General features: G+C 40.7%; 2 protein-coding genes across 5 annotated transcripts in view; one reads left to right on the top strand and one right to left on the bottom strand.

The window, feature by feature from the left end:
• SMIM19 (small integral membrane protein 19) lies at positions 1-9,683 on the bottom strand. Of its 4 annotated transcripts, none has more exons than XM_073218846.1 (5): positions 9,551-9,682; positions 7,762-7,881; positions 5,349-5,488; positions 3,702-3,826; positions 1-479 (listed from the first exon to the last, which is right to left on the bottom strand). In XM_073218846.1, the coding sequence occupies exons 3-5, from the start codon at positions 5,480-5,482 to the stop codon at positions 415-417; spliced, it is 324 nt and encodes a 107-aa protein (XP_073074947.1). In that variant the 5' UTR covers positions 5,483-5,488; positions 7,762-7,881; positions 9,551-9,682; the 3' UTR covers positions 1-414. The 4 variants fall into 4 exon arrangements, with proteins under 4 accessions (XP_073074947.1, XP_073074948.1, XP_073074949.1 ...); XM_073218847.1 differs by having other exon boundaries at positions 7,762-7,878; positions 9,551-9,680; XM_073218848.1 differs by lacking the exon at positions 9,551-9,682 and adding an exon at positions 8,996-9,423.
• Positions 9,544-23,028, top strand: part of SLC20A2 (solute carrier family 20 member 2) — a 126,582-nt gene continuing 113,097 nt past the window's right edge. Inside the window, exon 1 of the mRNA XM_073218842.1 lies at positions 9,544-9,692. The gene's annotated coding sequence lies outside the window, so the exon portion shown is untranslated. The remainder of the gene's footprint in view (positions 9,693-23,028) is intronic.

Raw genomic sequence — 23,028 nt, 5'->3', positions numbered from 1 at the left:
TGCCAATTACTGGATTTTTATTTTTTAATATTGCAGAAATGTTCAAATAGACATTTAGTACAGTTTTTTTCTCAAATAGGAAAAAAGATGGGTTTTTATTCCTGACTGACTGTACCCTGAAGAAATTAAAGGTCTTCCCAAAGTAAAGTCACCCTTTCTGGTTATATTCTGTCTTCCTAGGTACATACAGGCCCGAGGTCAGGCCTTTTGAACAACCTTCGTTCCATGTAACAAATGACGTGGACATGCACTTGAAAGAAGCACATCAAAACACAGCAAAAATCTTGAGAGAAAGTCACAGGAAAAGTGATTTTATGGAGACTGAAGTTGTAAGAAAATGCTATTCCTGATGTGGTAGAATCAGGAGTTGCTGCCACTCTGTTTAACAATTCTTATGTGGATGGTTTGCAGATTTCATTCCAGTGAGAGCTGTACACTGTCAGTTTGGCTTTGTGGCTGCTGACAGTCGTACTTTCTTGCTATTAAAAGACAAAACAAAATTAATGAAAGAACAAAATCATTATTAGCTAACATCATTAAATTACAGTCCAGTCATGATTATCAGCAAAGAATTAGCTTAGAATTAAATAATTTTTTTCATTAGAGGAAACTACACCTTGTAATCCTCTCATTTCTCAACACAGCTAATATCCATTTTCATGTTTATTATTATTTTTTATATATTAGGATTATTCAGAGCTTTAAAATATAGGGCAAATGTTAATTAAGCTAGTAAAATTAACATTTTTAAATTTCTTATTTCACATTTTCACCTTCAGATAAATGATAATGCTTTTGTCTACATCATAAGGAATTTGATTATGTTTAACTTATAAGACTTATTGAAATGGTCATTAATGTAAACCAGAATAAAAAAGATACGCAATTCTCTATTTGTACTTCCGATAAATGTTTATTGAAGAAGAATGGTCTTAAATTGAAACAAGAGGAAGTCCAGGGCCAAAATCTTTGTGAATGTCATTCACTGGTCAGCTTTAAAACTTGCAATCTTGTCATCAAATTTTTACTAGCCGAGAGAGGTAACTATTTGTTTAGGCTACTCAGGGTGGGTCCAGATTTCTGTGGCTTAAAGCTTATACTACTTTTGGGAGTCCTCTTTAAGAAAAGGAATTCTGTTTGCTATTCCCTTTTGAACCACCTGATTTTGTCAGGACTGGACATGTCATGAACACAGTGATCCAGTGTGATGGGATTCATCAAATGTGCAAATCTGCACTACACTCACTGTTCGTAAGAAAAATGGCTTCCACGGATGCGTGCATCCTAACCCCCCATAATCTGTCAGTGTATCACTTCAAATGTGGTTGAAGTACAGACCCTGGGAGATTACCCTGCATTATCCAGCCCAACCTGAGCTCTTGGGCCCTGAAATCAGAGAACCTTCCCGACTCAGTTTGGAGAGAGTGGGGGATACAAAAATGGAAGAATGATTGGAAAGATGCCATGTTGCTGGCTTTGAAGATGGAGGAACGTGGCCATGAGCCAAGGCATGCGGGCAGCCTCCAGAAGCCAGAAAAGACAGAGCACAGTGTCCTCCAGAGCCTCGAGGAGGAAAGGGGACCTTGCTAACACCCTGACTTCAGCCCAGTGAGACTGCTGGAGGACTTTTAACCTACAAAAGTGTAAGATAATACATCTGTGTTGTTTCAAGCCTTCAAATTTGTGGCAATTTGTTATAATGGCAATAGGAAACGAACACATCTTACAAACTCAGGAATTCTGGGAGCTTTTATTTTATGGCATTCCCATCAAGGAAGATAAAAAATTATACACTTGGTTTAAAACTGTATATTGCTATTGAATATATTACTGAATACATTGACTATGTTACTGATAGGAAGTAGCTTCTGTTTTGACTAGGCATCAGTGTTAACTTAATTCTTGTAATTTTCCATACAGGTCTTCTGGCTCTTTACTTTTTTTTTGAGGAAATAGGTTTTTTTTTTCAGGATTTTTTTATTGTGGTAAAACATACATGAAATTTGCCATTTTAACTACCTGTAGGGGTAGGTTCGGTGGCAGTAAGCACACTGACACTCCCGTGCAGCCATCCCCACCATCCATCTCCACAGACTCTGTTGACCATCCCAAACTGGACTCTCTCCTGTTAGATATTAGCTCCCCAGTCTCTGCTCCCCTGGCCCCTGGCAACCACCGTTCTGCTTTCTACCTCTCTGAACCTGCCTCAGGTAAGTGAAATCAGACAATATGTGCCCTTTGTGACTGGCTGATCTCACTTCATAATAAGAGCAACTATGAATCACAATGTCTTCAGGTTCATGTGTGTTGTAAGATGAGTCAGAATTTCCTTCCTATTAAAAACTGAATAACATCCCGTTGTATTTATATACCACATTTTGTGTATCATCAAGGACACCTGTTTGTTCCCACCTTTTGGCTGTTGTGAATAATGCTGCTATGTTGAATTAAGTTTTATTTATTTTGAACTGGTACCACATGCATATGGTACAAAATGCAGAAGGAACAGAAGAGGAAATGGGAAAAGGGTTTATGTTCCTCCTACCTGATCAATCCTTCCTTTCCCCAGAAGAACGGCTATCACCAGTTCTCAGGAAGAAACTTATGCTGAAGAATTTCTTAGAGATTCTAGTTGTGTAAAGTATGTATATATATATATATATATATATATATATATATATATTTTCTACTTTTCACCTGAAATTCCACTCACCTGAGACATATACTAGGACCATCTTGCGGATCATTCTTTCTCATTTATATGCACACACACACACTTTTATTTTTATTGTAGCCATGTTTCCTTAAAAAAATGTCTTTTTTCCTTAAAATCCCACACTGTCCCCATGGAGATAACAAATGCCCATAATGTGATGTGTATCATTCCAAGCCTTCTCCATGCTTGTGTAATTATATGGAACACCTATATTACACACAGGTAATACAAGGGATGTTTTGGCCATCTGATTTTAAAAGAGAGGCATCCTAGTATGTATACAATTGCCTCTTGCTTTTCTTACTTAATGATACACCATGGAAACCACGCCTTATTCTTTTAAATGACGGCAGAAAAGGCGGTGGCTTTGATGTACAATTCCTTCTGGCTCTGTGCATTTTAAACTGTTTCTTTTCTGCTTCCTACGTACTCATGGTGCCCAGTATAGGGCATATTGAGACCTGACCGCCGGCCTTGCACATTGATGTCACATGCCATATTCCTGCAAACCATGCCTATACTGCTTTGGCTTGCAGTAATTCAAATTATAGTAGAAGTAAATGCAAATTCCATAAGTACAAAATTCAAACCCAAACTAAATAAAAGCTCCAACTCAACTTCTCCTCCGCCAGACTCCCCAAATGCTGGGCCATCTGAATGCCTCTCCACATGGGGGGGAGTCCAAAGGAGGGAAAATTAGAGTAGGAAGACATAGTAGTCTTAACTAATGACCAAAATAGCTAACATTTGCAAATCATAGGGACACCATGGCTAGGACTGTTCTCAGTGTCCTGAAGCACTTCATGGCAGATATGCCTCCCTGATACTATGTTCAGCATCTTAAAAAGGCACTGAGTTTTCATTACCAACTGTTTCTGATAACCTTCTCCAAAAAACCTATATTGTTTAATTACTTACTGAAGGACACTGAAAAAAATCCATTTTAAATATACCTCTGTGTAGAGGTAACATGGAATACACTTACAAATGGAATACATTTCCAGTTGCTGTCTTAAACGAATTTTGCTTATTGTGTCATAAAAGTTGGGCTCTGCCAAAGTTTCTGCTGTAGGCGGCATGCTGAATATCCTCATAATTTTCCTTTTATTCCTAAAACACCAGTGCAGAAGAGAGATTTGTATTAGTATCTGGAGGAGCCCAGCAGTTTCCTGGTGACAGTTATCAGACGCTCCGCTCCATTTGAACGTCGGCAATGACAATGAGTCCATCTTCTATTTTTGTCTCTGAAATGCTTCCTTGGCTCAAGTATTCTTTCTTTTACTAAAAAATACAAGGCTGTACATGTACAGCCACAGGGTTATAAAAAAGAAAAGAAAGTAGGTCAACACATTCACTTAACAAAGTGACTTGCCTCCATTGGGCTTCCACCCACCACCACTCCAAGAAGTAGAATATTGCACGGAAAAACGCACAACCAAGAAAATATCTGATTTTTTCCCTCCTTCTCATGTTATCCCAATAAAGATAAATTATTGGGTTATAGAATAAACAGAATGTGAGCAGACCTTAATTTTGGAAAATAACAAATAAACATATTTCTTAAATACAATAGGATGCCCTGAGAGGGGCCCTCTACTCACAGTTAACAGTGTGTCTACTTTTAAAATAGTGGGGTGGGTAGGAGGCAGCAGCTATTTTTAGTGGAAAGCTGCTACCTGCAAGTGACCCGGTAAGGAAGTGGGGAGTCTTCTCTCACCTTCCCCAGCGGTCCAGGTGGCCAACAGCCAGCTGCTCTGGGGGACATGTGGCTGGGAAGGGCCCGCCCGAGTGTCTGAGAGCAAGTGTGGGCTCTGAACTACTCCCCAGGCCAAATGTCAATCACTTCTGGATTACTAATTGTTTTAAACTATCTAGTGCCTCTCTGACCTTGGTAGCGGGCAGTATGAAGCACAATGCTATAAGCAGAAGCAACTCGGTCCAGCTGAAACTGCCTTTTCCTCTTCAAAGCATCTCCCTCTCTTTTTTCGACTCTACTTAAAGGAAAGAAGCCAGGGAGTGTGGAAAAGAACAGTTAAATTACACTCCAACACTTGGAATTAAAGCAGGAAATATTTATGTCAGTTCTACCTTATGTGGCACACAGAGACAAAGGTTAAAGGTCCTGGTTCTCAAGAGACAGAAGTTTTTGTGGAATGAGAGAGAAGTAATCAGTTTATACCAATATTATTTAATGAATGCTACGATATGGCCATGCACAAGAATCAGGAGGGGGAGCTTAAGTGCGGGAAGGGAGAACTGCTGAACCCCAGAAGAGTTAGTGTTTTTGTATTTCAGGGACATGGGTCAAAAAAATGTGCCCCTCAGAGGGTAACGGCGAGCCCAAGAAAGACAATAAAACCGAGCTGTATCAGCGACAGCAGATGGGGTAGCCGACCCCGGGGCCCAGAGCTGCATTTACATCTACATCTCCTAAAGCAAGAGGGTTTTTCAAGGCCAAACCTGGTGTCCAGTGCTCAAGGACAGACCTGAGTAGGCAGCGCTTTCAGAGCAGAGGCAAAAATGCTGATGAAATTATTTTTGTGCATTTAATTCAGGTAAAACACACACACACACCTGCAAAACTTTTAAATACCCAGTTTCTTTATCTACCCTGAGATAACACAGAATATACCTCTTGGCATACATGAAGAGGCCAAAGCTCACAAGGATCACTACCAAGTAGACATTGGTGGCTTCGTTCCAGGCCTCGTGAATGCTGTAATCCATCGAGCCATCATCACCCATCACCCTGTAACCTCCAGGCATGGGGCCCTAAGAGGGAAGAGACGGCAGGGTTTTTTGGAGTCAGTGATGGTTATGACCGTCGGGAGAAAGGCTGGCGAGCAGATAGATGGCCTGTTGACCACCTCCAGCACAGCACTGTGGCTGCCCAGGGGACAAGAATGGCTCTACTTTTCACACAGATACCTTTTAGATGGTGACAAGTAGCTATACGGTACCCTTGGTTTTTACAGCCTGAAATATTTACAATCTGGAATACATTTAAGAAAAAGCATGCCAAACCCTGGTCTAGACAAGGGCATGGAACATATCCCCCATATCTTTTACTTTGAAATGTTACATCTCCTGCATAAAGGTCAAAACTTGGGATTTAAAGTATCATATTACTAAAAGGATATGCTGTTGAAATGTTATTGCTGTTTCCAAACCATAACAATCACCAAGAAGAAAGCAACCCAGTACTTTATTTTAAATTTTCTTATACTGAGGTACACAAAATAAAATGCACCAATCTCAGCGTACAGCTTGATGAATTTTGACATATGTATACAATCATGTAACCATCCGCCAGATCAAGATATCAAAAGTCCTCAGTAATTTTTCCACCTTCCCCCCACCCACACCCCCTGTGGCAACCACCAGGGTGTTCTCTGTGACTATGAGTCTATTTCTATTTTGTTTGTTCGTCTGTTTTGTTTTTTGATCCCACATAGGAGTGAAGTCATATGGCCTTTGACTGACTTTAGTCAGCACAATACCCAAATACATTGAAATCCAGGTCTGAAGTGGAGGTGGCGCTAACAGGAGAGTGTTGTCCTGGTGACAGCAGTCTGAGTTAGAGGTGATGGTGGTGACCAAGCTCTTCCACATACACTCTGATGCAACTGGAAAATGTTGGGGGCTTTATCCAGTTTTGGCCTCCTGGCCAAATGTGGTTGAAAGAAGCTATGGGATAAAAAGTTACTTGCTATTTACACAGCTGTGACTTCTACTGAAGGAAATGCATTCTTTGGATATTCCCATAGAAACTAAGAGGGCTAATAGCAAGTGGATCAAATAGCAAGTAAAAGAGCCATCTTTTTTTTTATGTTTGTGAAATTAAATTGAACTTTTCCTAAAAGAGAAAATTCCTCCCTTGTGTTGGATATAAAAGGTAAGTCTTAAGTAAAATGACCTAATATGTGAAAGAAATTCCTAAGTATTGCATTAGACATTTTATACAAAGGAGAAAAACCAAACAAATGATAGGTGTGGTAACTGTACTGTAAGTTTCTAAGAAAAAGTCATTTTCTAATACCAAGAAAAAGAGTTTTCTGGAATGTGCAAGAAATTGCCTTGCAATTTTTTCTAGCTATCCTACAAGAGAGGCATCGCAGAAATTCTCCCATGGAAATGTCTCACAATCTGCCGTGGAAGCCTACAAAATGTTCTTTAATGTAGACTCGGCTCAGGAAATTAATAAATGTGTATTATTAAGGGCAGAGTTTGTTTTCTTTCTTACGGCTTGCCTCAGCATAAAATGGATGAAATATCTCCAGAGGTCTGCTCTTAGGCCAGGTGGGGGTTTTCCCGTTCTGACATCTCAGGTTTCTGTCAGGCATCTGGGGACATACTGTATTCATTCACAACAAAGTGAGTAGCATGGTGGCCCTTTAACTCAAACTCTAGAAGTTGAGGGTAAGCTTAATTTCTCTAAAACATCTATTAGTACCTGATGAATATAAAGACTGATCTTGTAAAAATTAGCCATGGAGTAATAAAAACAGAACTTACTCTAAACTATAAAAATTTAAAGATGCAGATCTAAGCATTAGTTAAATATTCAACTATACCCAATTCCTAGATATTAAGGACTGAATATGGATTTTTGTTTTTAAGAGAATAGGAGGCACAGGCTTGGGAGGGGATTTGGCACATCACAGTTCTAATTCTTTAAAACTGAACTCCAGACTTTCTCTGAAAGTAACATTAGGATTTATAGTAGATAATCAGCCTACTTTATGAATGGAAACTTCTGGGAGACCAGAGACTATAACTGTCTTTATGATTTACGGAATGTAGAATTGTTTTAGTGCCAAAATGTAAACTAACAACAACTACTGTATTTTGGGCAAAAACAGATGACTTTAGATGTCAGATTTGAGATACTGCAGAAAACCCAGGACAATTATGCCTAGAAGGTGGTATGTTTCAGGACTGGGAGTTATTAATAAACTGGGGGAGAAACATGGAAACTACAGTAATGGCCACTAGAATATTTTGCAGGTGCCCTTTATCTGACAAACTACAAAAGTGTTACCTACCTCTTTTCTAATGCCTGAATGGATCTGAGCCTGGTCAGTTTCTTGCTCCAATTTGTCACATGAAATTCTGTTCACATGCCACTCTTGTGCGGCATTCCTACAGAGCTTGTCTTCCTCCTGCTACAAATATTCTAGTCTTTAATTATATTTAGAGAGGGATTTTGAATTACTACTGACCTAGAAAGGTAAAATTTTAATGTGAATTATACAACGTATATTACACAACATCATTGGTATGCAATGACACTACTGTTCCCTGGTTCCGGGGACATGCACTTGAATTATTTTTAGTAGCATAGTTGTAAAAGATTTACCCTGAGGGGAGGCCTTTCCTGCCCAGTCCTCTGTCATGACCAATGGCACGTCTTTGTCAGACAGCCAGGAATAAGGAATGGCCTTGTCCAGAGTCATAGGACAGACCCATGGCCCACATGTGTCCTGAACTATGACCATCCCCTCCCAGCATGCCACAGTCTAACCAAGTGTATACATATATACCTGCTGAGTGGTTACTGCACACCCACCACAGCCTTCCTCTAGAGTCTAAAGCAAAATTACATGGGCATTTCAATGGTTGGTTCCTAGCAAATTAGTATCTCAGTAATTCAGCTACCTGTGTAGCTAGTAGCCATGTGCTGGGACTGCCATTCACGGCTCTTTCAAGAGAACTGAACTTTTTTTCAGTTATTTTTCCTGTACAGTAATGCTTGAACGATTTCAGTAAGGAGGTGCTAGGATGAGCTAAATTAAGTCCTGCAGAAACAATTACACCGAGATGTAAAGTTGCTAAAATATAACAACTAGGGGTTGGTTTTAGTTTGATAAATTTTTAGGTTGAGAACTAGGATGACTGTTCCAGGGATCAAGTGACTATACCATAAATTTTAAGATTAGTTCCCTTATTTTGGGTTCCTGATGCCATGTCTAGGTGGTTCTAAAATTGAGTATCACTTGTGATCATGCCTGGAATGCTACCATTTTTTGCTCACTTAGTACTTTGTTTTTTTTTCCATACAAATTCAGAGGAGACACAGTTCTGAGAGTTCTTACAACACAACCCACTGCATAAAGAGGATTTTCTTTTTCTCGGTTCCCTGGAAACAATGAAAGTGTGAGTCCCAGAAGAAAGGTACTAGCTAACAGGCCTTCAACCGGTTGCCAGGAAGAAGGCATTTGACATTTGAGGACTTAGGTGCCGCGCGGTCCACATACTCATGTAATATATACAACCAACCTGCTGAGAGGCATTAATGCTCCATTTTACAGAAGGAACAGGGATGGTGGTGACGGTTATATAACTTGCCCGGAGTCATCCAGGATACGGAGTGGAGGGGGGATGCTGTCACACAAATCTGACTCCCAAACCCTAACTCTTCCAGCCGGGACCCCAATTTTGCGATACCCTCTCCTCCCATAAGAAATCCAGTCAAGCGGGTACAAAATATAATCTCCCAGTAAATGGCCACGGGCAGGATCCCGCAGAGCTGCCTGGACGCTGCCTGCCTCCGCTCGCAGGCCGCGCGTGATTTAGTCCTAAAACCCTGCAGCCCGGAACCCCGCGGGGAGCCCCGCCACCCCTCGAGCTGCCAGCGAGGCTGCGCAGCGTGTCATCCGCGTTTCCGGACTCGGAGCCACACTCCCGTCCGCTCGGCCCCGGTGGCTCCCCCTCCCTCCCGGGCGCGGCGCGGTGGGGCGGGGCGGGGCGGGAGGCGGGCGGTGCGCGGGCGGGGGGCGGGGCCGGTGACGCGCCCCCCGGGCCCGGGAGGCGCGGGCGCGCGGGGCCACTCACGCTGCTCGCGTCGGAGGCGGCACGCGGCCGGGCGCTCCGCTCGAGGTCGGACGCGCGGGAGCCGGTGACCGACGGACCCGGACGATCTCCGCGTTCGTCATTTCCTGCCGGCCGCCGGTTTCCGGAGGCAACGAAGAGTCAGGTCTTGCCCTCCCCCACCCCGCCCCCCTTGTCAGTTGTGAACGGGAGAGGTGCAGCGGCGGCCCCGGTGCCGTCCCCGGGCGCGTGAGTGCAGCCGGGCGCCCTTCCCCCGCGCGGCGCGCCCCGCCGCCCCCGCCGGGGCCGCCCCGCGAGCCCGGGACCTGCGCCCCGCGGGAGGGCCGGCCGGTCTCAGGCGCCCGCGGTCCCGCCGTCCCCTCCCGGAGGCCCTCGTGGGGCCCGGGTGTGTGCTGAAGCCTGGCGGGGAGCCGCGGGGACGGCTCATTGCCGCGCCTCCTCCCGCCCCACCGCGGCGCGCCCCGGGCTTGACTCTCGGCGTGGGGTGGGGGTGCGCCTTGTCCCACGGAGCTGGTCTTTTTCGTCACGAGGACATCGGGTTACTTTTAATATTTACTTTAGTATTTACTTAAGAAAGCACATGCTCTCCAAACTGCCTTTCCGTTGTTTTCCCTATCCTAATAAATGATGCGTGTCCGAGACTGGAAGTGTTTTAAAAATTGGATGTGCTCAGGTTGCTGTAATAGTGTCAGTTTAAAGTGACTTTTGGGTATTTACAATTTTTATGTGTGTAGGGACTTGAAAAAGGTTATTTTCCTCCATGGTAGGTAATGAATTTATGTAGGATTTCAGCAGTGGTATTGAAGTAATCAGATTTAAGAGGTCTATGCAAATAAATGGCCACTTGCCAATGTGCTTGAGGTCTTAACTATTCATTTTGAGCTAGTTCTCTAAGATCAGCTGACAGCTATTGATAATTCATACTAGACCTAAAAGCGTAGATAAGAACTAACACTTAACACTCAATCCCTTAGCAAGTTTTCTGCTCTTTTGTGAATGATTCTGTTACCATTAAAGTTACTCTTGTTTAGGTGAAGAGCATTACTTGGTACAATAACATATATTAATAACATATATTAGCTTTCGTGTATTACATAGACATAATCATATGTAGCTCACCCATTTAGTTTGACTCTATGAAGTTGGACAGTTAGGAACATTAATAATAAGTAATGTTAAGTACTTTTTTTTGCCAGAACCGTGCCAAAAGGTCTACATGGTTTATCTCATTTAATCATCTGGGGTAACTTTTTTTTCTAAGCGTGGGTTGCTTAAAAATACTGTGTTACACGAGTTTGAGTTGAAAGGGTCCAAATGTGGAATGGAATATGTACATTAATTACTTCTGTTTCCGCTTCTGTAAAATAAGGGTGTTGGCAATATAAAATGACTCAGAGTAAATTAATGTGTTCTTCATGTTGGAAAATGGCTTCAAAATTGCATAGAACTGCAGTTAGTCCCTTTATTTGGATATTCGCTCGTTTCCAAAGCCCTGTGCTCTTACTATCCAAGTTCCCATTACATATCGTTGTCACCCAATGAACAGGCTATGCTTGGACACTGAAAGGTAAATGTTGGACCCACTTTAGTGGCCCCTTCTGAAGGGCCCCTCTTTCTATATTTAGTTTGTAAGCAACATTTCTAATGAAATGAAACAGGAAGAGTAACTTTTCAATACCAAACCAAAGGGGTGTACCACAATGGGTCAGCTATTACTTTGTTGATGGTCTAACATTCTCACGTATATGAATTTAAGCCTGTTATTAGATCATCTGTGTTGTGGGGATCTACCTTATATTTCAGTTTGCCTCTGAATGTCTTAAGCATATCCTGTTTCGAGTCCAGTACTTTGTGCATTAAAAAGTTAATATTTGATGGAATTTAATTAAGTAGTTTTGACTTCCTTAAGGTGTGTATTTTGACTGTGTCTCTGAAGATACAATTTAATGATTTATGTAGGCATAGCAATGATGAGAAGGATGGTGAGATCCACCAGTTTGTAGAAGTAGAAGTAATTGTGGTTGAAAGGATGGGAGATGTTGAGGGAACTGCTTGGAAATGTGCCTTAATGGTGATTAGAGCATATTGGACTTAACCTATCTTCTGATTCTAGTGGTCCATGGGTGGGGAGGAAAAGATTGGGGGTGCTTTGGGGTTCAGTATTTATAGGAGGATCCCTTTCCCTAAAGGCATTTCTTGGGGAGAGGCTAAGTGAAGAGTTGTCATCCTTGGAAGAGTGTAAGGAGAAGAAAATGCACGTGTTTTCTTTTTGGAGTTAATACTTCCACCCATTGTGACTAATGAATTCTTGCCACCACATGCACCTTGAGGCACTTTCCTAGTAGATATTTGACACTTGTGGGCAGCCACTAGTAGATGAAGTTAAGAAGGGGGAAAGGGGGTGGAGGGAGAGGAAGTACAAGGGCAAACAGCAAAGCATTAACAGGCTTTCATTTGGGCAAAATTTAGGGCCTGTACAGCTTCTATTACAAAAACCATTCTAGTAATGACTATGTGTTTGTAAATCTTGGATATGTTATTCATATCCAGAAATATGGAGACTATCCCTCTAAGATGCTTTATAAACAGTGGAACAGATTTGGAGTACAGTGCATGAAAAGTTCCTGAATTTTCTATGACAGCCACTTCTGTGTATTTGTCATTGTTGGAAAGCCCGAGTGACCATAAGGCCAACAGTGGCTCTTGTTTGTGAGGCATTTAAGTGATGTTTTGTTTCTTGGGATGGGACGAAAAGCCCTTCTCATTCCTTCCTTCAGAGGCTGGCCCTCTCTGCAGTGCTCTCTAAGCTCCCAGAGTGTAGGGACCTGTTCAGTGTCACTTATTGCTGTCTTCCTGGAGCCTAGAACAGAGCCTGACATATGGAAGGTGCTCAGTAAGTATTTGGAATGAACAAAAGTACATTGGCATCCTCTTCTCCCTTCTTTCTACCAGTGAAGATCCCATTTGCATTTAGGCACAGGGCCCTTCCAGCCTCATGCTCTCCACAGTCTGCAGCCCTTGAGGAGACCTTTGAATGTTAGCTGTTTATACCACATACTTAAGTGTTTAATCTTCTGTGGCTTTATGTTGTTAAGTAAGTGTTCCATGTGTTTTGTTTGCCCATCCAAAATAGAGGCTACTCAAGGGTAGAGAATATATATTAATACAGTACTATGAGAACTTCCTTGTTCATCTGGCATACTAATATATAGACAGTGGGTTTATATTTACCCATTTGAGTGAATCTTAGATACCATGGGAGAAGCATCAGAGATACTCAAAATGTGGTCCCAGTCCTCAAGTAGGTAGTATGTTAGGCAAATTTCATGTACACGTGAAAAGTAGGAAAATTTGGAGCTAAATAAAACAGTAATAATAATGGCTAACATTTTTTTATGTAGTGCTGAAAATGTGCCAGACATTGTCCCAGGCGCCTTTACATGTTAATGTATTTGGATCTCACAACAGTCTCTGAAGTAGGCACAATTACAATCCCATTTTTCAGATGAGGAAACTGAGTCAGCAAGGCAATCAAGTTACTTGCCCAAGATCAGAAGACAAGTAATCAGTAGGATGATTAGATACTAACCCAGGCCATCTGGTTCCTGAGTATGTATGGCTTCTCTGGGGAGGTTTACTTTATCGAAGACAATAGAGGGATCTAAAAGTTTATGCTTTCTCAGCTGTAAAAGGTGCTCTTTTTCAAATTTCAAAGTAGCATAAATGATTGCAGTGACTCTGAGCTGCAGAAACAATGAATTTTCCAAGTAGTAGTAGAGGCTGATAATGAAATAGTTAGGGGGCACTGTATTTTGAAATGACCAAAGGCAAAGGGAGAGAGACTAAATTTGGGATCCTAAAGCTGAGTGAGGATTACAGCTCTCCACAGGCATTATATTCTAGGACAGTGATTCACCAGGTCATAGGACAGTGACTGTTTAAGTTACTAATTTAGTGTCAAAATTATGCAAAACAGAAAATATTGAATGACAGTATCTTACTAGTTTCCATTCTGGCAAATAACTTGTGGTAGTTATTTGCCAGAATGTGAGTCTTACGGTTTCCTGTGTGCTTCCATCCATTTGCTTTGTTCTTTTGTGGAATCTTGATCCACTCTTTCCATCTGTCTTGGGCAATAGAGAACACCATGGGGGCCGGGAGGCCTCTTCAAATCAAGTCGTATTTTCTCAGTGGAAAGAACATGAAATTGTGCCGTTGATTTGGTGACAGATCTGGAGTGAAGTCATTTTGAAGCCGTGTGGAATTAGGTGAGGGCTGAGGGCCTACAAAAAATCCAGCAAGGTGAAGAACAGTGGTTTTCTCTGAAAGCCCCATTTTGTGTCCCTTTTGTCAGGAGCTGTCGGTATTATTTGTGGGTTGGGGGGCATTGGGCATCACGAGTCACTGAATCTAAATGGCTTCGCGTTAGGGGAGTACATGCATCCTATGCCCACTGCCCAGGAAGCAGAAGAGGAGGTGTCCGTGAACGAAGCATGGCCCCAGCCTGCTGAGCAGCCAGGGAGGACATGCACCTGCAGGTAGAGTATTCCGTGTCCCACTCCTTTCTGCTGGGGTGGGGTCGTGTTATCTGTCCTGCGGTCAGCTGCATAATGTGAGTCAGTGAAGAAGTGACACACATATGCTGCTGTCATTTTACTTTCAGCACATATTTTCAGATGGTCTGTCCTAGGAGGAGCATAGAACTGTGACTATTATCCCTCAGTTGTATTCTATTTAAATACCTGAGGTAATGATTGGAAAATTTGAGTTAAAATAATTTATATTGAAATGTTTATCCAGTTGGCATGTATGCCTTAACCTCAGGCTTTTCTCTGAAGGGGTGATTATTAGGGAAACAGAAAATGATACACTGATTCATTTATTTTAAGCCTATCATGAAGGGATTTAATGAAATCTCTCCTGCCCCACGTAATGAATTTGAGGGCTGTAGAGCTGGGTCCTGAACATGATCCAGTGTGGTGGTTCTTTAAGTAGGAGGATACATCCGAATGATGAAAGTTTATTATAAAAGTAACAGGTGTTTATTCAGAGTTTTCAGGGCATCTTTATTTTAAGCTGTGCTTAAGTGACCCCAGCTTCCCCTTCCCCTATAGTTTATAGATAAGAAAAATGGGGCAAAATCAAATGACTTGCCTACAGCTGGTTCAGTAATACCAAGATTTATCACCAGATAATACTAATTTCAGAATTTTATGGCTGGAAGAAATTTTCCAAGTCATCAATTAGAAGTTCATTTTACAGCTGAATACAAACCATGTTTGTTCATACCATTTCCAAGTTTAAGATATGAATGAAGAGAAGGTGTTTTCTCAAAGCATATCTTCTATTTTGGCCATGGTAAAGGTCAAAACATCAGTTACTAGAATTTCTTTACAGTTTTGACTGATGGTTTTTTAATTGATTTCAGGAAAGTATCAATTATTTACAGTATTTTTATTGTATACTCTGGGATGTCCTTTTAAATTTTTTTGAAAAATGTAGTTAGTATATTTAAAGCTAAGGGGAAAGATTAAAACTTTTTATTTGAATTAATTATTTTTCAGTCTTAACTAAAATGTAATACTGTGTGAGAATTTGTACTGCTGTATTGGAGTTTTTGTGTTTTTCCAACCTGGTTGATTTTTTTTTTTCTTCAAGGTATCTTACCTTGGGAACAGCACAATTTGGCTTCCATGTTGTCTCTGAATAGGAGAGAGAATCCCAGCCTCAGCGTGTCCTCACCAGGGACCAAAGAACAGGTTTATTCCTACAAGGAGTCTCCTACAGCCTGTGGGGCAGCAACCATTTCCAGAAGTAAATAGTAATATTTCAGGTGCCTATGCGTGGGTCCATATGGCCAAGACTGTAAGATATTTGCAGATGATAAAAACCTGAAGAAAGGGCTAATTTCAAGAAGCAATCCCAATGCCATTTAGGATTTGGAGCCATTGAAAGAAGATAACTCTGCAAATAAGAGTGACGAAACTCTAGCACATCTCTACATTTTTCGTACAATATCTTTGTTAACCCGTCTGCTGTTGTATATAATACTTTAGTTACTTCCCTCTACCGCGGTAGCTGGAAATCTGCTTATAATCACAGTTTTATTCTGTGTGGATAGAGAAATAGTAGGTAAAGCAGGAGAACTAGGAACAATGGGGTGTCGGCCTCTGGAAATGGACTGTACTGACCACTCCCTTGAAGGTAGGATGGCAATGGGCTGCTTAGGAAGCATTGCCGCCTCTTCATAGACATTGCAGCTTTACGTGCATCTTACGTACTTTCAGCTTCTATATGTTCAATCTCTTAGACCAAAGAGCGGATGATCTGTTTTTTTTTTTCAGTTTAAAATAAGAACTCTTATCTTTATAAATAAACCTTTGGAAGGGTTGCTCTTCTATTCTAGATTAGTTTCTAGATTAGTTTCTGGGATCAAGAATAGAATGATTTCCATTCTTCAGAGTTGCCCTTTACTTTTTTTACATTTTTCCTCAGGGTTTTGCTTTACCCTGCTGTTTCTAGATGGAAATGAAAGATGATCTCTAGGCACCGTTTTCAGTTACCTAGCAGAGCAAAATAATGTGGGTGGTATCAATTTATAAAAAATTTACAGCTTTTAACTGTTATTGTTTTAAAACTCTATCACATTTCTTTGTTGGTAATACTGATGTAAATGTTACCTTCTTTCTCTGTCCTTTCCTCTGACAGAGAGAGAGCTCTTGTAATTAGCAAATAAAGCAAGTAGCCATCATTGTGTGTGTACACATAATATTAGTTTGTGGGTTAGAGCTAAGATACTGAACAGGGAGAAGTAAATTTTATTATTTTCAGCTCTTTTTGTGACTAAGTCAGTTGACTTCATCAGTAATATGTCCTCCATTAATTGAGGAAACCTTTGTTCTTAATGAACCAAGTTTTACCCAACAGAAAAATATAAGCAAAAGAACAGATTTAACAATTAATAAAGGGAAATTCCAGAAACCATTTGTCGTTTCATCATTTCCTTCCCAGTAGGCCTGTTTTACCTCACCCTTTCCCCCCTCTACCCTGCCTACTTACGCCGACTCTCACTTGTACGTGTTTCCTCATCTGTCCAGAATTTCTTGTTTCGTGCCTTGGTGTTTTGTATACTTCCTGCCTTTTCTGTGGGTCAGGCTCCCATTGAAAATGCCTTCTGTTCTCTTTACTCTCCGTCTCCCTGGGCATACCTTCTTCCTGGTCAGCCACCTCCAGTCTTGAGTTGTTATCTCTTGTAATTCAGCTCCCATCACCTCTAGCTCCGGCCTGTTTTACCCTCACCTCTGTCCACTCGCATTCCACTCACCTCTGGTCAGTGGGGATCTCTTCTCTTGCACCACCTCAGGCTGCTTCCGTCTGGATAGCTCACCAGATCTGTCAGTTTCATCTAGCCCCTTCTCTCTAAATGTATGTTGTTTTCTTCCCATACTTTGTAGTCCTTGTGCATTTGCTCTTTGAGCTTTTTCTGTTTTCCTTGTCCCTGGGTGGCAGGTATTAACTGGATGGATATGTTGTCAGTATTTGCATAGAACACAAATCCTTGCTGTGTACTTCCTGGGTATTCAAGATGAATCAATTATTATTAACTTTTCTTGAAACTGAGCTTCCTGTGTTTGCTGCTTCTAAGAATTAGATTGGTATTCTATGAGACTAATAGTACTTTCAAGAGTCAGGATAGTCATATGAGGCTGTCATTTTAGCTCCGTATTCAAGAGCTCATCGTACTTGAATTCACTCTCTTGTCTTGAAAGATTAAAGAAGACATCCAAAGCAAGTTTGGGGGTGGGTAGAGGGTGGGAAGGAAAGGTAAATACTAAAAGGACTCATACTCAATTTCTAGAATTGGGAAAAAAAAGCTGAAAACATACGCTTTTAATATTAGGTAAAATGTTTCCTAAAATAATAAAGACTATCAGTCTCAGTAATTCTGTTAACTAGTTTTAGATTAGGTCATCTGTATTTCTACATTTCCCTTTAAGTGCTAAGACCTTTCTTTAATGTCTAACAAAACAGAAACTTAATCTCGTAAATATTCATCTACTTTGGAGAGGCTTAATGTCTACTTAAATGTTAACCTGTGTTATTTTGTTACACTGGAACATTCTCAAAATGCCATTACCGTCCAGCCCTGTTTCTTGGGAAAGTGTATAAATTTTATGGTCTTGACTCTCTGGACTCTTTAGCCATGTTGTAATGAAAAGGTAGCTTTTTGGCAAAATTTTACTTTATACTATTGATGACTTACATTGTCTTAGGTTTTTCCTTTATTTTTATGTATCCTGTGAATGTGGTGTTCCTGTAATTTAGTTTTCTATGATGTGTATGAAATACTGGAGCTAGATTAATGTGAGTGCAGAAATAGCTTTGTGAATTTTCAAAAGGAAAAACCCTATGCGTCACATAATGTGTTTAAATACAATTTTAAGGACAACCTTACAAACTGAGGTTGATCATATTGAATATTCTTTCTGTATGATCCTTCCCTAACTGTGATGGGGGTTGTTGAGTATCTTACAGCTCAAGGAATGGCCAGTAGTCCAGTATGGTACTGTAATAGTCACCAACACTTGGGCAGCTAGTAAAACACATCAAACCACAGTTCAGATACCAGCAGGTACTAAAGTAGATGTGCTAAATTACAGGACTGTTCTGGGACTACAGAGATGAGCAAGGTATGGCCATTCTCCCTAAGAGTCCATAATTGAGTAGGGAATATTGATAAGTGAACAATTACACCACTTATATAGAATAGAATACACAGATGTAGCCACTATTATAGGAGTAGACTAATTCAGAAAGTATAGATAAAAAATATAAAGTCAAAAACTAAAAATAGAAATACCATTTGACTCAGGAATTCCACTCCTAGGAATTTACCCTAAGAGTACAGCAGCCCAGTTTAAAAAAGACAGATGCACCCCTATGTTTATCGCAGCACTATTTACAATAACCAAGAAATGGAAGCAACCTAAGTGTCCATCAGTAGATGAATGGATAAAGAAGATGTGGTACATATACAAAATGGAATATTCAGCCATAAGAAGAAAACAAGTCCTACCATTTGCAACAACATGGATGGAGCTAGAGAGTATTATGCTCAGTGAAATAAGCCAGGCAGAAAAAGACAAGTATCAAATGATTTCAGTCATCTGTGGAGTATAGAACAAAGAGAAAAACTGAAGGAACAAAACAGCAGCAGACTCACAGAACCGAAGAATGGACTAACAGTTACCAAAGGGAAAGGGACTGGGGAGGATGGGTGGGAAGGGAGGGATAAGGGGGGGAAAAAGAAAGGTGACATTACAATTAGCATGTATAATGTGGGGGGGCATAGGGGGCAAGTAGTGAGTCTAGAGCATCTTACTACGCTGATGGACAGGGACTGTAATGGGGATTGTGGGGGGGACTTTGTGAAGGGGGGAGCCTAGTAATGTTCTGCATGTAACTGTAGATTAATGATAACAACAAGAAAAAACCTTATTTTAAAAAAACTTTAAAAAAAAATCAAGTAAATTTATTTAGCTGGATCTGTTTGCTGGATGTACTTCTCAGTGACAAGTCTCTCATCCCAAAATCTAATCCATTCTCAGAGAATTCAAATTTTAGCCAAGTTTGACAAAAATGTGTCACAGGCTACTAAAATGTTCAGCAAGAATGAGAACACCATTGGAGTAGGTCTCCATGATGACTGCCTTGAGGACAGTTGGAGTCTTACTGGGGACAGAGGCATTTGAATATGTATCAGCCTTTGGGTAGCTGTAATCCCAACACTGGGTTATATATACCAACCTGAATATAGTTCCTGAAGTATACCTAGCGTTGTTATTTTGAAAGAAGTTCAAATGAACTTCTGCTAATAGAACCAAACTGAAGAGTGTGTTTTCTAAGTAACAGAGAAAGTTGGCGCAGTGATTTAATATTATTTTGTTTATAGTTGATTAATTTCTTCCTAAGTTAATAGGTCTTTAAAATGTGGGTCTATGTCCTAGACCATATGACAGATCAAGTTGCGTAAACTTTTCATTTGAAACAAACTGATTTTTCTGATCTGGGTTGTTTGGCCTTGTTACGAAAGTCTGTTAATTCACAGCATGATTAGACTTGTCTACTATATTGTAATTTTGTGGATAATAAAGGTTGTATTTAGGGTAATTAAAAAATTTCAGTGTTGAGATAGAATCATCAGCCTAGAATTTTGATGAAAGATCAAAATATGTACCTTGTCTAAAGCCTCTTTATTAAAAGTTCATTATTTACAATCAAGAGATTTAAATAAGTTTAGTTTGTATAATTTTATGGCTGGTGTTAATTTGTATGGGTAACTACATTTGTAGATAGGGAAGCTTTATTTCCACAAAAAAGGGGACTTGGTGTCTTAGATTCCCAAGCGGCTTTCACTTGCACTTCTGCAAGGTCCTCAGTACTCCTGTGGCATCAGGTTCACATGCCCTGTGTGATCGCTGTGGTGGCCGTCTGCCCTCAGGGCCATTTGGGAGGCTGCTGATACAGTTGTCTTGCTGCTCTCCCACATTCTTAGAGAAACTGAATTTTCTGATAGTGTTTTATTTTTTCTTGGATTTTTTTTTTTTTTTTTTTTTTTTTTTTTTTTTTTTTTTTTTTTTTTTTTTTTTTGAGAGGGCATCTCTCATATTTATTGATCAAATGGTTGTTAACAACAATAAAATTCAGTATAGGGGGGTCAATGCTCAATGTACAATCATTAATCCATCTCAAGCCTAATTCTCGTCAGTCTCCAATCTTCTGAAGCATAACGAACAAGTTCTTACATGGTGAACGAATTCTTACAGAGTGAATAAATTCTTACATGGTGAACAGTACAAGGGCAGTCATCACAGAAACTTTCGGTTTTGATCATGCAATATGACCTATAAACCATCAGGTCAAATATGAATATTCATTTGATTTTTGTACTTGATTTATATGTTGATCCCACATTTCTCCTATTATTATTATTATTTTTATTTTTAATAAAATGCTGAAGTGGTAGGTAGATGCAAGATAAAGGTAGAAAACATAGTTTAGTGCTGTAAGAAGGCAAATGTAGATGATCAGATGATCAGGTGTGTGCCTATGGACTAAGTATTAATCCAGGCTAGACAAGGGCAGCAAGACATCCACGGATGCAGAAGATTTCTCTCAAAGCAGGGGGGGTGAGGTTCTGAGCCTCACCTCTGTTGATCCCCAAATTCTCACCTGATGGCCCCCCTGCGACTGTGCCTGTCTTAGGTTGTTCCTCCCTTGAGGAATCTTACCCGTCTCTGGCTAACCAGTCATCTTCCGGGGCCATACAGGGAAATGTAAAGTTGGTAAGTGAGAGAGAAGCCATATTGTTTGCAAAGGTTAGCTTTTTACTTCTTTGCAGATTTATGCCCTGTGGCTTCTATGCCCAGCACTTGTCTCGAGGTATCTTTACCACCTGGAGGAATTATGATACTCGGTAAATTCGATATGAGGCATGAATTCTATTTAAAGTTTGTAATTAGGAAGGAAGAAGAAAAGCTATAGATGTAGCATATGAAGGAAACTTGGGAGGATTGATTATTTCTTTGACATATCTTCTTGTATAGTACCTTAAGTATGTATAGGTTTTAAACTACTAACTAATTTGCACACACATATTGACATAATAGGAATACGGTGACATAAACAAAGCAAATCTATAATTACCAGCCATCTCCAGTGAAGCCAAGAAAACCATTTAGGCACCCTAGGCATTTGTGAAAATTTATCTATGATATGATGGATATTTTCCAACTGTACTTGAACCATCAGACAAATTAAAGCAGCCCATTTCTGGGATCTGTTCACATCCCATATGTTCTTTTAACCATAGATAGTCTATAGTCATGAGATTTTGGGGTGCTACAACTTGCACCCCTCCCAACTCCTGGTTGAGTTCCAACAGTACAGATCCAGTCAAATTCGTTGTCTCACTGTATGCACATGCCTGCCTAGACATCTCCCTCCTCCTTCTCATGGCAAGTCCAGGAGATGGTGGGCTGGATGCAGCCACAACCGCAGCATCGTCCGGATCCCTGTGGAGGCTTTTTGATGATCATCCCCCGGCACGAGTCCTCCAGAGAGTGCTGATGCCGGAAGCTCCTCCTCATATCGTATCTTAGTTCATTTTCTGGGTATCCAAGCTAGGCCTTGATCTTCTGCGTAGAAACAAACAGACCCTTTGCCCACACTTTGACATGCCCTCTATACCACTGTGCAGAACTCATTGGAGGTCAGCACACAGTAACTGCTTTTTTTTTTTTTTTTTTTAATTAAGAGAAAGGAATATTATCAGAAAAGAGTACCTCCATAGCTGATCATCTGACACCCTTTAAGTGATCAACATTAAGGATATTTAAAGCATGCGTTGATCTTTGATTTACCAATAGTTTTATCCTGTTAAGGAGTAATCCCCCTTTTCTTTCTTTCTTTCTTTTTTTTTTTTTTAAATTTTTAATCTACACTTACCTGAAGAATACTATGTTTACTATGCTCTCCCCTATATCAGGTCCCCCCTAACAACCACATTACGGTTACTGTCCATCAGCTTAGCAAAATGTTGTAGAGTCACTACTTGTCCTCTCTGTGTTGTGCAGCCCACCCTCCCCTTTTTCCCTCCCCCCATGCATGCTAATCTTAATACCCCCCTTCTTCTTCCCCCCCCTTATCCCTCCCTGCCCACCCATCCTCCCCAGTTCCTTTCCCTTTGGTACCTGTTAGTCCATTTTTGGGTTCTGTAATTCTGCTGCTGTTTTGTTCCTTCAGTTTTTCCTTTGTTCCTATACTCCTCAGATGAGTGAAATCATTTGGTATTTCTCTTTCTCCACTTGGCTTATTTCACTGAGCATAATACTCTCCAGCTCCATCCATGTTGCTGCAAATGGTTGGATTTTTCCACTTCTTATGGCTGAGTAGTATTCCATTGTGTATATGTACCACATCTTCTTTATCCATTCATCTACCGATGGACATTTAGGTTGCTTCCAATTCTTGGCTATTGTAAATAGTGCTGCGATAAACATAGGAGTGCATCTGTCTTTCTCAAACTTGATTGCTGCGTTCTTAGGGTAAATTCCTAGGAGTGGAATTCCTGGGTCAAATGGTAGGTCTGTTTTGAGCATTTTGATGCACCTCCATACTGCTTTCCACAATGGTTGAACTAATTTACATTCCCACCAGCAGTGTAGGAGGGTTCCCCTTTCTCCACAGCCTCGCCAACATTTGTTGTTGTTTGTCTTTTGGATGGCAGCTATCCTTACTGGTGTGAGGTGATACCTCATTGTAGTTTTAATTTGCATTTCTCTGATAATTAGCGATGTGGAGCATCTTTTCATGTGTCTCTTGGCCATCTGTATTTCTTTTTTGGAGAACTGTCTGTTCAGTTCCTCTGCCCATTTTTTAATTGGGTTATTTGTTTTTTGTTTGTTGAGGCGTGTGAGCTC

The sequence above is a fragment of the Manis javanica genome, chromosome 12 (assembly GCF_040802235.1).
Source record: "Manis javanica isolate MJ-LG chromosome 12, MJ_LKY, whole genome shotgun sequence".
In the NCBI taxonomy this organism is placed as follows: domain Eukaryota; kingdom Metazoa; phylum Chordata; class Mammalia; order Pholidota; family Manidae; genus Manis; species Manis javanica.
This window is presented reverse-complemented; position numbering and strand designations above follow the sequence as displayed.